Here is a 16067-nt window from a genome sequence, read left to right as displayed (position 1 = left end):
ACATTTGTAAAGTCTCATGTAAATGTATACTTGAAATCTGTGTGTTTTTATGTGCTTGTAAATTGTATTTCAATAAGGTATTTATATTTCAATAAATCTACCTTATTTATTTATGTACCTTATTTATTTATTCAGTTATTTATCTACCTTATTTATTTACTCAATTGAGACAGAGTCTTGCTCTGTCACCCAGGTTGGAGTGCAGTGGTATGATCTCGGCTCACTGCAACCTCTGCCTCCTGGGTTCAAGCGATTCTCATGCCTCAGCTTCGAGTAGTTGGGATTACAGGCACACACTACCATGCTAGGCTAATTTTTGTATTTTTATTTGAGACGGGGTTTCACCATGTTGGCCAGGCTAGACTCCAACTCCTGACCTCAAGTGGTCCACTCGTCTCAGGCTCCCAAAGTGCTAGGATTACAGGCGTGATTCACTGTGCCCAGCCAGATTTACTTTTTAAATGAACAAAGCATCAACAATCTGTGGGACACTGGCAAGCGCTCTAATGTGCATTGATCTCAGAAAGGGAGGAAAGACACACTGAGGACATAAAATGTTTGAAGCATATAGAAAGTGTATATCCCTTCTTATATTTTTTAAAGTCTAGTAATAACAAGTGAAAAAAATTATAACAAAGTATTGTGGTGTTATGTCATATTTAGAAATAAATTATATGAAAACAATGGCATATGTTGGGGGTGTAAATGAATTTATGCTGTTGTATTATTCTTACATTATACATGAGATAGTAGATCATGCAACTTATCATAATTGATCATAGTATTTCTTTTTAAAAATATCTGTAGGTTATGTAGTGATGTACTCTCTTTTCTCTTTATACTGGTAATTTGTGTTCTTTCTCCTTCCTTTTTCTTGATGTGTCTACCTCTACCAAGGAAATGAGGTCTTGGTAGAGATTGATCCATTTTATTAAACTTTGCAAAGAACCAACTTTAGGTTTGTGAGGTTTCTTTATCATGTATCTGTTTCCTCTTCTGTTGATTTTTACTCATTTATCTGTTTCTTTCCTTGTATGTAGGATGTAATTTCCTCTTCCTTTTTTCAAGTTTCTTACTGCAGAAACTTAGATTACTAATTTTAACCATTCTTTCTTCTTTTTGAATATTGACATTTACTGTTAAAATTTCTTCTAGGCTGGGTGTGGTGGCTCATGCCTGTAATCCCAGCACTTTGGAAGGCTGAGGTGGGCAGATCACATGAGGTCAGGAGTTCGAGACCAGCCTGGCCAACATGGTGAAACCTCGTCTCTGCTAAAAATACAAAAATTAGCCAGGAGTGGTGGCGGGTGCCTCTAATTCCAGCAACTTGGGATGCTGAGGCAGACAGAATCACTTGAACCCAGGAGGCAAAGGTTGCAGTGCGCCAAGATCATGCTATTGCACTCCAGACTGGGCAACAGAGTGAGACTCCATCTCAAAAAAGAAAAACAAAAATCCTCTAAATTTTGCTTTTGCCCTACCCACAAATTTTATATGCTGTGTGTTCAACAAATTATTCTCAAACGTTTTTCCAATTTTGCTTGTGATTTCTTTTTTGGCACATGAGTTATTTAGATGTTTGTAATTTGATTTTCCAGTTATTTAGGTGAGGTGTGGGAAATGAGTGATCAATATCTTATTTGTCATTAATTTCTTATTTAATTCTGTTGCTAAGAACATACTATATAAGGTTTCGGACTTTAGAAATTATTGAGAGATATTTTATGCTCCAGCATATGACTCATCTTGATAAGCATTCCATGTGAACATTTTAAAGAAGGTATATTCAGAAGCATTCAGTGTAGTGTTCTGTAAAAGTCAATCACATCTAATTGACAGTGTTTATATATTCTATATCTTTACTTTCTTTTTCAAACACTTACTGAGAAAGGAATGTTTGTCAGTGATGATTGGGGATTTGTTCATTTCTTCCTTTAGTTCTGTAGATTTTGCTTTAAATATTTTGAAGCTGTGTCATTGGGAGAGACACATTTAGGATTGGTATGCCTTACTTTTGAATTTGTCCTTTTATTATTGTAAATACTCCCTTTCATCTCTGCTAATATTCCTTGTCTTGAAATACACTTTGTCTGACAATAATATAGCCATGCTACCTTTTTTGTAATAACTATTCATACAATATATCATTTTCCATAATTTCTAATTTTGTACTTACATATGTCTTCATATTTAAAGTTTGCCTCTTTTAAGACAACTGATTGTCTTTCTCTTTTATCTTAATCTGAAAATCTCTGCCTCCTAACTAAACTATTTGGATCAATTACATTTTGTGTAATCATCAATATGACTAGGTTTAACTCTGACATCTTGCTATTCATTTTCTTTTTGCTTCATTTAATTTTTGTTCTCCTGTTTCTCTTTTCCTGCCTTCTCTTCTGCTTACCAAATACCTTTAGCATTGCATTTTACTTCCTTTAATGACTTTTTAGCTATGTATTTTTAAGTATTTTTATTTGACTTAGGTGGATTTAAGGATTGCCATCAGATATCTTATCTCATAAGCATCCTCAATTTTAATAATGTACTAATTCTCCACTTTAGATTTTAGACATGTAAGAAACTTAAAATGTTTAATTTGATTTTTCAAGCCTGTTCTTTTTGTTAATGCTGTCATGTATGCTATTGCTGCAAATGTCATAGACACAACTTTAAAATCAACTGATTTGTGCCTCAAAACCTCACTCACTTTTTAAGAAATTAGGAAAAAATAAAAAGTAGTCTGTTTACTTACATGTTTACCATTTCAGGTGCTCCTCTTTCCTCCAGTAGTTGTGAGTTTCCACCTGGTATCATATTCAACAGCCTGAAGAACTTCCCTTAGCATTCTTTTTTTCCCCAACTTTTATTTTAAGTTCAGGGATGTATGTGCAGGGTGTGCAGATTTGTTACGTAGGTAAATGCATCCCATGGTGGTTTGCTGCACAGATCATCCCATCACTTAGGTATTAAGCCCAGCATCCATTAGCTATTATTCCTAATGCCCTCCCTCTTCACCCTCTGGCAGGCCCCAGTGTGTATTGTTCCTAGCTATGTGTCCATGTGATCTTGTGATTCAGCTGCCACTTCTAAGTGAGAAGACAAGGTATTTGCTTTTCTGTTCCTGTGTTAGTTTGCTGAAGATAATGGCTTCCAGCTCCATTTATATCCCTGCAAAGGGCATAATCTCTTTCCTTTTACGTCTGCATAGTATTCTATGGTTCATATGTACCACATTTTGTTTATCCAGTCTATCATTGATGGGCATTTCGGTTGGTTCCAAGTCTTTGCTATTGTGAATAGTGCTGCAATGAACATATGCATGCATGTATCTTTATAACAGAACAATTTACATTCCTTTGGGTATATACCCAGTAATGGGATTGCTGTGTCGAATGGTATTTCTGCCTCTGGGTCTTTAAGGAATCATCACACTGTCTTCCACAATGGTTAAACTAATTTACACTCCCACCAAGAGTGTGAAAGTGTTCCTTTTTCTCCGCGACCTCACCACCCTCTGTTGTTTCTGGACTTTTTAATAATTGCCATTCTAGCTGACATGAGATGATATCTCATTGTGGTTTTGATTTGCATTTCTCTAGTGATCAGTGATGTTGAGCTTGTTTTCATATATTTTTTTGGCCACATGAATAGCTTCTTTGGAGAAGTGTCTGTTCATGTCCTTTGCCCACTTTTTAATGGAGTTGTTTTTTTCTTGTAAATTTGTTTAAGCTCCTTGTACACTCTGGATATTAGACCTTTGTCAGGTTGCAAAGATTTTCTCTCATTCTGTAGGTTGTCTGCTCATTCTTATGATAGTTTCTTTTGCTGTGCAGAAGCTCTTTAGTTTAATTAGATCCCATTTGTCAATTTCTGCTTTTGTTCCAATTGCTTTTGGTGTCCTCATCTTAAAATCTTTGCCAGTGCCTATATTCTGAATGGTATTGCCTGGGTTTTCTTCTGAGGTTTTTATAGTGTTGGGTTTTACATTTAAGTCTTTAATCCATCTTGAGTTGATTATTGTATATGTTGTAATAAAGGGATCCAGTTTCAGTTTTCTGCATATGGCTAGTCAGTTCTCCAAGCACCACTTATTAAACAGGAAATCCTTTCCCCATTGCTTGTATTTGTCAAGTTGGTCAAATATCAGATAACTGTAGGTGTGCAGTCTTATTTCTGAGATCTCTTCTGTTCCATTGGTCTATGTGTCTGTTTTTGTACCAGTACCATGCTGTTTTGGTTACTGTGGCCCAACAGTATAGTTTGAAGTTGAGCAATGTGATGCCTCCAGCTTTGTTCTTTTTGCTTAGGATTGCCTTGGCTATTTGGGCTCTTTTTTGGTTCCATATGAATTTTTAAAGTTTCTTCTAATTCTGTGAAGAATTTCAATGGTAGTTTAACGGGAATAGTATAGAATCTATAACTTTAGGCAGTTATGGGCATTTTAATTACATAGATTCTTTCTATCCATGAGCATGGAATGTTTTTCCATTTGTTTATGTCATCTCTGATTACTTTGAGCAGTGGTTTGTAGTTCTCCTTAAAGAGGTCCTTCACTTCCCTTATTAGCTATATTCCTAAGTATTTTATTCTTTTTTTGGCACTTGTGAATGGAAGTTAATTCTTTGGCTGTTAGCTTGCCTGTTGTTTCTGTATAGGAATGCGCTATCTCAGGCAGGCTCCACCCTGTTGCTGGTGGCTGGCTGGAATTCCAAACCATTGACTCTTATCTTGTGAGATGCCATGGAAGTGGGGCCCGCAGAACAATGCTGCTTGGCTCCCTGGATTCAGCCCCCTTCCTAGTGGTATGTACAGACCACCCACTTTGCCTGAGTTGCAGACACCTTTGTTGGGGATCCTGGGGTCAGAGCATGTAAAGCTCCTGGGTCTCTGTGTTTGCCTGAGCAGCTGCTTTGCTGAGACTCCACACAGCTCTGTGTGTTGGACCCAAGGCCCTGGTGGCGTAGGTTCGCAAGGAGATCTCCTGATTCGTGGGTTGCAAAGATCTGTGGGAGAAGCATGGTTTCCCACGGTCACATAATCACTCATCGCTTCCCATGACTGGATGTGAGGGTTCCCTTGGCTCTGTGTTGCTCCCAGTTGGGCCATTGCCCCACCTGTCTTTTCTTTGTTCTCCATCGGTTGAGTTGTTTCCTGATCAGTCCTAAAGTGAGTACCTGGATATTTCAGTTGAAGATACTGTATTCACTCACCCCTTTTGTTCCTCTCTGTGAATGCCGTGGACTACAGCTGCTTCTAATCGACCGTCTTGGTCCTCTTAGCATTCTTTTAATGAAGTTCTGTTGGCAACAAATTCTCTCAGCTTTAGTTGACGTGAAAAAGTCTTAATTTTACCTTCATTTATGAAGTATATGATCACTGAACATAAAATTCTGGGTTGACAGATGTGCGTTTGTTGCTCTAGTTTTTACTTTATTCTTTTTAAAGATGATTTTATCTTCTGTCCTCCATGTTATTTGATATGACACCCTTGGATATTTCTCTTTTTTTCTCTTATTAAGCTTTATTTTAATGAGTTTGAAAATTCTGTGACAGATTTTTGGTCAGGATATTTCCATTAAAAAGTCCTCATTTTAAAAACTAATAACTTAAAACTGCCACATGCAAAAAAAAGAGGATCCATAAAACATTCTCTTTTTCTTCTGAAGGTTTTACAATGCATTGTTATCATTAACCAGTCTTTTACTATTAAACTTAAAAGGCTAATTGAAACAAACAGTTCTGAGACCATTCTTCCACCACTGATTAAAACTGGGGTGGCAGGTATTAGGAATAATATTCATCTAGACTTCTGAGCTTTCTGTCAAACTTGGTGACGTTGCCAGCTCCAACAGTCTTCTTGTCCCTTGCTTTGATGACACATCATCATGATATGATGTCTATCTCATATCATGAACAGCAAAATGACTCAGAGGAGGATAGTGTGAGATACTGTCAACACACATGGGTTTGCCAGGAGCCATATCAATGACAACGACTGCAGCATCACCAGACTTCAAGAACTCCTGTCAGCCTGAAATAAATTTCCTCTCCATGCAAAATAACCCATGGAAACAGATAACCCTGCAGGTTAACAATAATTTCCCTTTGATGTTTTCATTTTGATGTTTATCAACCTGTACTAGGAAATGTATTCTATAATCTCTTTTGTATCACGATTTATTATTCGTCTCTAGGCAGTCTGTTTCCTGTCTTCACTATAATTGTTCTCTCTATAATCACCAATGACCTTTTTATTTTCGAAGATAGAGAAAATGTTTCAAATTCTAGACCTCTCTGTGGCATTTGAAACTGTTGCGGATGTCTTCCTCAGAACACTCCTTCCCTTTGTCTGTAATGACATAACTTTTCACTTACACTGAATTGTTGTCATGTGGCTGACACTCATTTTGCAAATTTTGCTGCTGGTAGGTTTGATCCTACCAGAAGATGTCAAAAGAAATTATTCAGACCAGTTTCACACATGTACTGACAATGACACCTACCTAATGACTACTGTCTGGCCAACAATGATTATAAGACACTATGGGTTGTATGAAGCATCACAATTTCAAAGATGTTAAAATCTGAAAGAAATGTGCCTCTTAGAATCATTGGCATACGACCTTATGGTTTGGAGAGAACTGATCTGTGTTGCTTGAATTCAAGGCTTTAAGACATAATGTAAACCTTTTTATACATCCTCTGAACTTACCTCTTTTGCAGTAAAATAACTTCATCAACTAATGGGCTTTTAAGAGGTTGCAATGAGATAATGCATGTAAAGTATGTAATGCAGATAAAGTATCAGAGTCAGTAAGCATCATAATAAGTACTTAATGAATGATAGTAGTAGTAGTTGTAACAGCAGTAGTAGTTATAATAGTGGTAACATTATATTTTGAATGAAATAGTAGTAGAAGTAACATATGATATTTTCAGTAAAGCTTCAACTTAACTATGTTACTGAATTTAATATTCTAAAATGCTAAGACTCTTACATGTTTACTGAAGGCACTCTTCCTCTCAGAGTTTAAGTAACCTTAAAAAATAATAACCACTTTTCAGAGATTTGCAACAACTGAATTAGATAATGCATGTGAAATATATTTGACAGTTTATTAGTTGAAGAAGTACTTAAGATTTGCAGCACAACATGAATTATAACTTATCTTTGTTGGTTCTAAAATTCTAAGGAAGATGATACAGACTTATTGAAGTTAAACTCAGAAAAGTTAAGTGATTCCATCTAATAATTTCTTTTATTTTTTTGTCCAGATTGAATAAAATATATATAAAAGTATATAACAGTTATGAAATATGTGGCTTAGTGTGTGACAAAATAAGCCCTCAGTAAAAGGTAGTTATTATTATTGGAATTATTGTTAGTGACACCCGATATTTTCAATGGTAGTTCATATCAACTTTTCCTCTTTGGCCAAATCAGGAATTTCAAAAATCTTGAAGATTGCCTCATGATATTTGCTAAACTTACTTAATTTTTCTGAAGTTAACTTCATAAAATAATGTGTGCTTTTCAGAATTTTTATAAAAATGAATGAGATGATGAATTTAAAGTGTTTTGTTGCCAGTATTGCTGTTATTTATATTTACCAGACATGATAATATCGCATGAATTACTATTGGTTGAAATAAAAATGCTAAGACAAACATTTGCTGAACTTAACTCTCCAGTGCTTAAATAACTTAATGCATTAACGTAGATCAGCAGTTCTCAAGCTCTTTGGTGTCAGGACCCCTTTATACTCTTCAAAATAATTGAGGGTTCCAAACGAGTTTTTGCTTATGTGGATTATATTTATTGATATTTATGGTATTAGAAATTAAAACTGAGAAATGTTTAAAATATTTAGGAATAATTTTATTTTCAATAATAATAAAGCCATCTAAGGTTAACAAAAAAACATATTTTTGAAAACTATAATTTCCAAAACAAATCAGAGAGAAAATAGGTACATTATTTTATAGTTTTGAAAATTAATTAATTAATTAATTTATTTATTTATTTATTTTAGATGGAATTTTGTTCTGTCACCCAGGCTGGAGTGCAGTGGCGGGATCTCAGCTCACTGCAACCTCTGCCTCCTGGGTTCAAGCGATTCTCCTGCCTCAGCCTCCCAAGTAGCTGGGATTATAAGCACGTGCTACCATCCCTGGCTAATTTTTGTATTTTTAGTAGAGACTGGGTGGCACCATGTTAACCGGGCTGGTCTTGGACTCCTGACTTCAGGTGATCTGCCCACCTCAGCCTTTCAAAGTGCTGTGATTACAGGTGTGAGCCACTGCACCTGGCCCACAGTTTTGAAAATCTCTTTTAATATCTTGTTTGACAGAAAGAAAGCTAGGTTCTCATATATGTATCCACATTCAACCGGTTGTGATATGTTGTTGTGGTTGAAATTTATGAAGAAAATGCAGTTTTAAAGACAGTTAGGAAAGGAAAACCTAGCAAGCTTTCTAAAAGTCTCAGAGCCCCCTAGGGTCCCTGAACCACACCTTGAGAACTACTGATACTTACCTTTTATTTTTTTTTAAAGTATTGAATAAGACAGTGTGTACAACATATATTGTTATTAATGCTGCTTCTGTTGTTGCTTTTTATAATTTCCTCGTATGTTTGAAATAACTTGAATTTCTTCTTGTTTTGTTGATTGCATTCATGGTTTCTAAAAACAAAAGAAAATTAATGACAGTGCAGATTTGGTAAAGTGGTTAAGCTACTTTGCCAAGTAATACCTATCTTATAAAGTTTTTAACCAAATTGAGATAATACATTCTACATCTGTAATGTCAGTAATATGCATGGTTCAGTGCCTGGCACATAGGATACACTCAATAAATAGCAGCTATTAGAATCACCCTTTCCTCAATGCACAAAATATTATACAAATAGATGCCAGGGATAAAACTGGTCTCATCTACCCAATAACAGCTTCAGCTCATCTACAGTGACTTTGCTACCCTCTCTTGTTGTCCCTTGACAAGGCCTACTTTAGGCTCAAGAGTCGCTTAGACAAGTGAATAAATCATTTAATAGAAGTGAGCTAACATTGTGATAGAAGTGACTAATCTCCAGAGTTAGTCCCTGAATGATACCAACTTCCACCAATCTTATGGCCTGTGTGTGAGGCCTTCCCCAGAAACGTCCAAGTGCGTCTATGAATACTTAGAATATATGCAGCATTTCCTGTGGGAAATTGAAGGTACATGCCTGAGTCATGATGCTTCCAGGGAAAGCAAATTCCCCAGATTGAGTTTCTAGCCCCACACTGTGGTATCTAGTGTTGGGTTGTTGGCAAGGTAGGAGATTGAAGAGGGAAACACCACTCCTGCATCGTTTATTGCTTTTGCTGTAAGGAACCTGGAAAGGTATCTCAGAGTTTCCTACCAACACTTTGTCAGAAAATGGCCTTCTTCCCTGCAGTTGTTTCAAACCGGTGATTGAATGTTTCTATTTAGGGATCCGAATTTTTTTTTTTTTTTTTTGCTCTGGAAGGAATCACTTCCAAGGTTAACTGTGGCCAATCAGTTTTGGAGAGTTTTTAAAATCTGAGGTTTCACAGTGATGTTACTCTGTTTCAGAAAGGACCTCTATGTCTTCTTTTCTCTTTTTTTAGTTGAAAAAAATTATTAAGCTTTCTGTTTAGTAGTTGACTTTCAAAGATTACAAAAGTGGAATTATAAAATAAAGCCCGTGAACTCATCATCCAGCTCCAAGTTTTATCAGCTTGTGGACGGTCTTGTTTCATCCATACTTTCATCCACTTCTCCCTCTCATATTATTTTGAAATGACTCCAGACATCGTAATACTTCATCCTTAAGTGTTTTAGTATGCACATCTAAAAATAAAAGAGCTATCTTTTTATATAACCACAATATCAATACCTCCCCTAAAACTTAATGAACAATAATTATTTAATATCATCCAAAGGCTAGTCGTTGTTCAGATTTTTAATTGTGCTATGAAAAATTTTAACATGTTTTTGCTTTCATCAAGATCCCAAGAAGTTCCACATATTATAATTACTTGACAGGTCTTTTAGGTATATCTTAATGTATAAGTTCCCCCTCTAACATTTTCTCTTGTAAATTTTTTTTTTTTTTTTTTTTTGAGACGGAGTCTCGCACTGTCGCCCAGGCTGGAGTGCAGGGGCCGGATCTCAGCTCACTGCAAGCTCCGCCTCCCGGGTTTGCTCCATTCTCCTGCCTCAGCCTCCCTATAGCTGGGACTACAGGCGCCCGCCACCTCGCCCGGCTATTTTTTTGTATTTTTTAGTAGAGACGGGGTTTCACCGTGTTAGCCAGGATGGTCTCGATCTCCTGACCTCGTGATCCGCCCGTCTCGGCCTCCCAAAGTGCTGGGATTACAGGCTTGAGCCACCGCTCCCGGCCTGTAAATTATTTTAAAGAAACTCTTCCTTCTTTTAAATATCTTATATTAACTTTCTGCAGACTAATCTGCCACTAAAATATGTTATTAAGGTTAAGCCAATACTGATGTCCTTAGGGCATGCTTGATCTGTGCTCTTTATAGAGATTGCCTTACATTTATGATTTTTCAAATGAAGATTCTAACAACACAGTCTGGCAGCGTTCTTAACTTTTTTTTTTTTTTTTTTAACTCTTAAGAAATATATTTTGTGTGGTTCTGCTATACTCTATATTCCCAAATTCCTGTTGAAATTTCCCTAGGCATTTCATCAAACTTGGTGAAAAATCACTTTCTCTTTTCTCCTAATAATTGCCACTCCACCCCGTCCAGGTGCAAAGGTCTCTTCTTTAGGATCTGGCCATGCACTACTTGAGGAGACTTATTGTTTGCAGTGCCTCCTCATTTTCAGTCTTTCCTACTTCCTGAATGGTGTGCCTAGGTTCAGATCTATAGATAGGCATGGAACAATACCCAGGGAAGTCTTGTCGTATCTGTGTGGCTTCCTCATCCTGTTACTTGGCTTCCTACTCTAGGAAAAGGCCAGTCATTTTAGAAATTCCATGTCTGAGGAAGAAGACTTAAAGACCACTTTCAAAACACTGTCTCCCTTCTGTGTTCCGAGAGATTAAACATCAGTCAGCCTTCTCAGCAAGCTCTAGCAAAGAAGCATTGACCCATTTTTTTTCCCTCTTGATCATCCAGCCAGACACTCTATACCTGACTAGGCATGTTAACGCAACAGGTAAGGAATTTCTATTTCAGATTTGCCACAGCTGCTCGTGTGTTCCTTAAGGTCAGCAAGGATCTCTGAGAATCCTTTTCTGTCTCCCCTCACAGTTCATGATGTAGAGACCTACCAGCCCAGGATTCCTAATAATCTCTGATGGAATCCCACAAGTACAATCTGAACTTCCCAGGCTTTGACTTCCTGTGGACACAAGAGAGGATAGCAATCTCTATCTCTGTTTATTATCTATTTATCTTTATGTATTGATGCAGGACCTCTTGAAGACCTACTGTGGTTATTTCTGAAAGTTACCAGATTTCTTTCTTATGCTCATGCACAAAATCACCTTCTTCTGCCGCCTCCTCATTGATATTTTCTGACTGTGGGCCTATTTATTGAAGGAAATGCTTCTCTAGAGTACTACCTCTCAGTATTCTTAAAAACACAAAAGCTAAAAATTCCACACAGAAACTGGAGGACTGCATCTCTCCCAACTCTACATTTCACCCTCTCTTGACTTTGAAACATTGCTTATGCCCAGAGACTCAAAATAAAACAAACAAACAAACAAAAATCCTTGCTAAAACGATAATCCTTTCAGTCTCTGCTTATTGACTATTTCATAGTATGTTAGTATTTCATACTATTTCATAGTAGTTAGACTCTTCCCAACCAACCCTAATAGGCTATTATTACTATTACAGGTGGTATGTGTCTCATTTTTATTGAATTTGGAAGATGATATGCTAAAGAAAGAATGATTGACTTTATTAATGTCATCAAGTACAGATGTTAATTTATTCATTGATCCAACAAATATTTATTGAGTGCCTTCTATGAGCCAGGACGATTCTTGGAAATCCAACAAATTTGACACAACCGTGTCTCTAATATAGTTAATATCAATGAGGGTAATTCCATGCCTTCTATAGAATTTAGGGAGAAGGCATTCCTAACATGAAAAACACCATCATTTTCTGATGCCATACTGCTAGTGTTTCATGTGACTATCGATTATGCCGTGAATAGCTTTCAACAAATATCAGGTCTGAATTTCCTTCCGTAAAGTGCGAATTAATGTATGCCACTGAATACATCTGTTCAGTCCTTCAGTATTCTGTAACAACGCCCTTCCTTTTTTCTTCCTTTAGGTGTATCAGTTCCTATCCCTGTGATTGGACTGAGGGACGAAGACAAGGTGTTCGTGAACAACACGACGTGCGTGCTCAACGACCCAAATTTCGTTCTTATTGGGTCCTTCGTAGCTTTCTTCATACCGCTGACGATTATGGTGATTACGTATTGCCTGACGATCTACGTTCTTCGCCGACAAGCTTTGATGTTACTGCACGGCCACACCGAGGAACCGCCTGGACTAAGTCTGGATTTCCTGAAGTGCTGCAAGAGGAATACGGCCGAGGAAGAGAACGCTGCAAACCCTAACCAAGACCAGAACGCACGCCGAAGAAGGAAGAAGGAGAGACGTCCTAGGGGCACCATGCAGGCTATCAACAATGAAAGAAAAGCTTCGAAAGTTCTTGGGATTGTTTTCTTTGTGTTTCTGATCATGTGGTGCCCATTTTTCATTACCAATATTCTGTCGGTTCTTTGTGAGAAGTCCTGTAACCAAAAGCTCATGGAAAAGCTTCTGAATGTGTTTGTTTGGATTGGCTATGTGTGTTCAGGAATCAATCCTCTGGTGTATACTCTCTTCAACAAAATTTACCGAAGGGCATTCTCCAACTATTTGCGCTGCAATTATAAGGTAGAGAAAAAGCCTCCTGTCAGGCAAATTCCAAGAGTTGCCGCCACTGCTTTGTCAGGGAGGGAGCTTAATGTTAACATTTATCGGCATACCAATGAACCGGTGATCAAGAAAGCCAGTGACAATGAGCCCGGTATAGAGATGCAAGTTGAGAATTTAGAGTTACCAGTAAATCCCTCCAGTGTGGTTAGCGAAAGGATTAGTAGTGTGTGAGAAAGAACAGCACAGTCTTTTCCTACAGTACAAGCTACACGTGTAGGAAAATTTTCTTCTTTTTCTGTTGGTCTTAACTAATGTAAATATTGCTGTCTGAAAAAAGGTGTTTTTACATATAGCTTTGCAACCTTGTACTTTACAATCATGCTTACATTAGTGAGATTTAGGGTTCTATATTTACTGTTTATAGTAGATGGAGACTAACTTATTTTGATTGTTTGATGAATAAAATGTTTATTTTTGCCCTCCCTCCCTTCTTTCCTTCCTTTTTTTCCTTTCTTCCTTCCTTTCTCTCTTTCTTTTGTGCATATGGCAATGTTCATGTTCATCTCAGGTGGCATTTGCAGGTGACCAGAATGAGGCACATGACAGTGGTTATATTTCAACCACACCTAAATTAACAAAATCAGTGGATATTTGTTCCGGGTTAACAGTAAATATACACTTTAAATTCTTGCTCTGCTCATCTACACATATAAACACAGTAAGATAGGTTCTGCTTTCTGATACATCTGTCAGTGAGTCAGAGGCAGAACTTAGTCTTGTTGTTCATATAGGGGCAAAATTTGACATTGTCAGAATGTTGTGTCGGTATTTACTGCAATGTCTGTCCCTAAACATAGTGGTATTTTAACATAGCAGCTGGTTAACCAGGACTACAGAAGTGGAAGGATGATGAGATATAATACACCAAATAGCTTTTCACTTCTTAAAGACAATGTTCAAATTCTGGCTATTACAACAAGCAAACTGAAGTTAGTGTTTTCATTCTGGTCCTTAGTAAATTCCTAATTCTATGATTAAACTGGGAACTGAAATCCCAGCGTTATTTCCCAATCCAGGATTCAACATCAATTGGGTTTTGATCTCAGCATCCTGGAAATTTGTGTGCTTCACACAAAGTGAAATTAGTATTTTGAGCCTTATTAAAATATTTTCTTAATTATGGTACCTCTATCTATAGGACTTAATTTAGCAGTCCATTTTTGAGTAAAACTTGTATTGGAAGTAGAGATGGTAGAAACTTTGGAAGTTTTACTTGATTAAGGACTACAGAATTGGGCCCTTAGAATGTGGAAAAAAAAAAGTAATTAAAAAGACACTTTTACCGAACTCTAGGGATTACAGAAATACAGAGTTTCCATTTGGATTTTAAACAAAATTTATCTCATTTTCAGATCCTTCCAAACTCTCTAGTGCAGGAAAAGGCTGCAGCTAATTTGTGAAAGTGGCAAGCTCTTCATTGCACTGCAATTACGTACCAGAAGTTTAAATCTTTGTTAAAATATAGTGTTGTGTTACAATAAGTGTTGGCCATCGTTTCATTCGTGGGCCTGCTGCTCTCTAAGAATTCAGTAGCATTTTAATAGTTTCTAAACCGTGAAAGGTTTTCAAGCATTGCTAAAGTCAGACCATTCAGTCTATGCTGTGTGCAGAGTATACAAGTGTTTCTAGTAACAGTATTTCCGTATGTGTCCATTTCACACAACCGTGGATAAATTTCCGAAGAATTTATGATGCTAGTTCTTACACTTGACAGTTACTTACACATCTGAGAGGGTGCCTCTCAGTATCTTAAAATTGGTTAATGAAAAATCTGAATTTCTAAAACCCCTGGTCTGTGTTCTCAACACACAGCATAGATAAATCCAATAGTCTGCCACAGGGGCAGTGGAAGAGCTGCTGTATTTGAGGAAACTCATACAGTCTCTATCTGATTTGCAACACTGCCAAACATCAGTCAATTGCTTGAGCATGCCCAAATATAACACGAAAGTCAAGTCTACCTGCCTTGCCTGTTAGGTCTGTTGAAGTGCATGTTAAAATAATTATATGAAACAGAATGAGATGATTTAATTCTTACCGAAATGAAAATGTCTGAAGAAACACAGCATGCATTTAGCATGAGTTCTGCACATACAGATGGTGCCCTGCATGTATGCCATGTATGTTGCATGAATCCATCGATTTGTATTAATGTAGGGCAGAATAGCTGATGGAAGAAGGACTGAAGAAAATCCTTCAGCAATCCTTTAAAAGACCATGCATTCAGATCTGAAGTAGTGTGAGTGTTAGAAAAAATTGGAAACATCTGATTTCTGAACTATCAGGGCAAGCTCATAGCACATGTTTTACAAAGGAATAAAATATAAACCACAGATTTCCGAAAGTACTAGCAATAAGTTGAATGATAATAGCTTACAGCACATTTGTTAATGATTCTTATGTCATCAAGTAGTAGTACTTAATAGTACCCAACATGGTAATTATCCTCAAATTGTGTGCTATTCGTAAGTTCTGTGCAGTTTGGTATGAAACAAATATACTCATTTGGATATAAATCTTACCCTTCAATGTTAAATCTACAAACTTTTATAAATGTTTTAAAAGAAGTCCACGTGATAAATGTAAAGGTGATAAATTTACCATCAAACAAATCATTTTGATGTATTATTATATATGTATATCTGTGTAAGACACGTGCAACAGACTGCCTTATATTATTTTCTGTAATTCTTCTCCTTTGTCAAATGGTATTTTTTGTGAATGGTTGCAAAGTGTTGTCTTATTCCTAATTCCTGTATGTTATCCACTACAGGTTTTGTGAGACTTCCTATTAATTTATTAAATTTATTAAATGTTGGCTAATCTGTCACATGTCTTTTGTCCCCCCGAATCTTTCGAGGGAAAAATATACCACTTGACTTCATTTTCATAGAAAATGAAATTGAATCCTGTAAAATAAGTTGACAAAGACAAATGCAACCAGAAAAGATCACTTTCTTTTCAGTAATGATGCGGGTACTCAAAGACTACAGCATCAGAGGAAAAACAAGAGGTGTGAATGACAAAAACAATATCAATAACAGCATCACCAATTCCTCATGAGCAAAATAACCACACTCCC

General features: G+C 36.8%; 1 protein-coding gene across 2 annotated transcripts in view; it reads left to right on the top strand.

Annotated features, from left to right (window-relative positions):
• The window catches only part of HTR2C (5-hydroxytryptamine receptor 2C), a 299276-nt gene extending 283473 nt beyond the window's left edge, over window positions 1–15803 (top strand). For both annotated transcript variants that reach the window (XM_007992626.3, XM_007992625.3), the window contains exon 6: window positions 12330–15803. In XM_007992626.3, the coding sequence (XP_007990817.1) occupies window positions 12330–12621 (292 nt within the window). In that variant the 3' untranslated portion in view covers window positions 12622–15803. The remainder of the gene's footprint in view (window positions 1–12329) is intronic.
• The last annotated feature ends 264 nt before the right edge of the window (window positions 15804–16067 follow it).

Source organism: Chlorocebus sabaeus, chromosome X (genome assembly GCF_047675955.1).
Source record: "Chlorocebus sabaeus isolate Y175 chromosome X, mChlSab1.0.hap1, whole genome shotgun sequence".
NCBI lineage: Eukaryota > Metazoa > Chordata > Mammalia > Primates > Cercopithecidae > Chlorocebus > Chlorocebus sabaeus.
The sequence above is the reverse complement of the archived record's forward strand: the minus strand, read 5'-3'. Positions and strand labels throughout refer to the sequence as shown.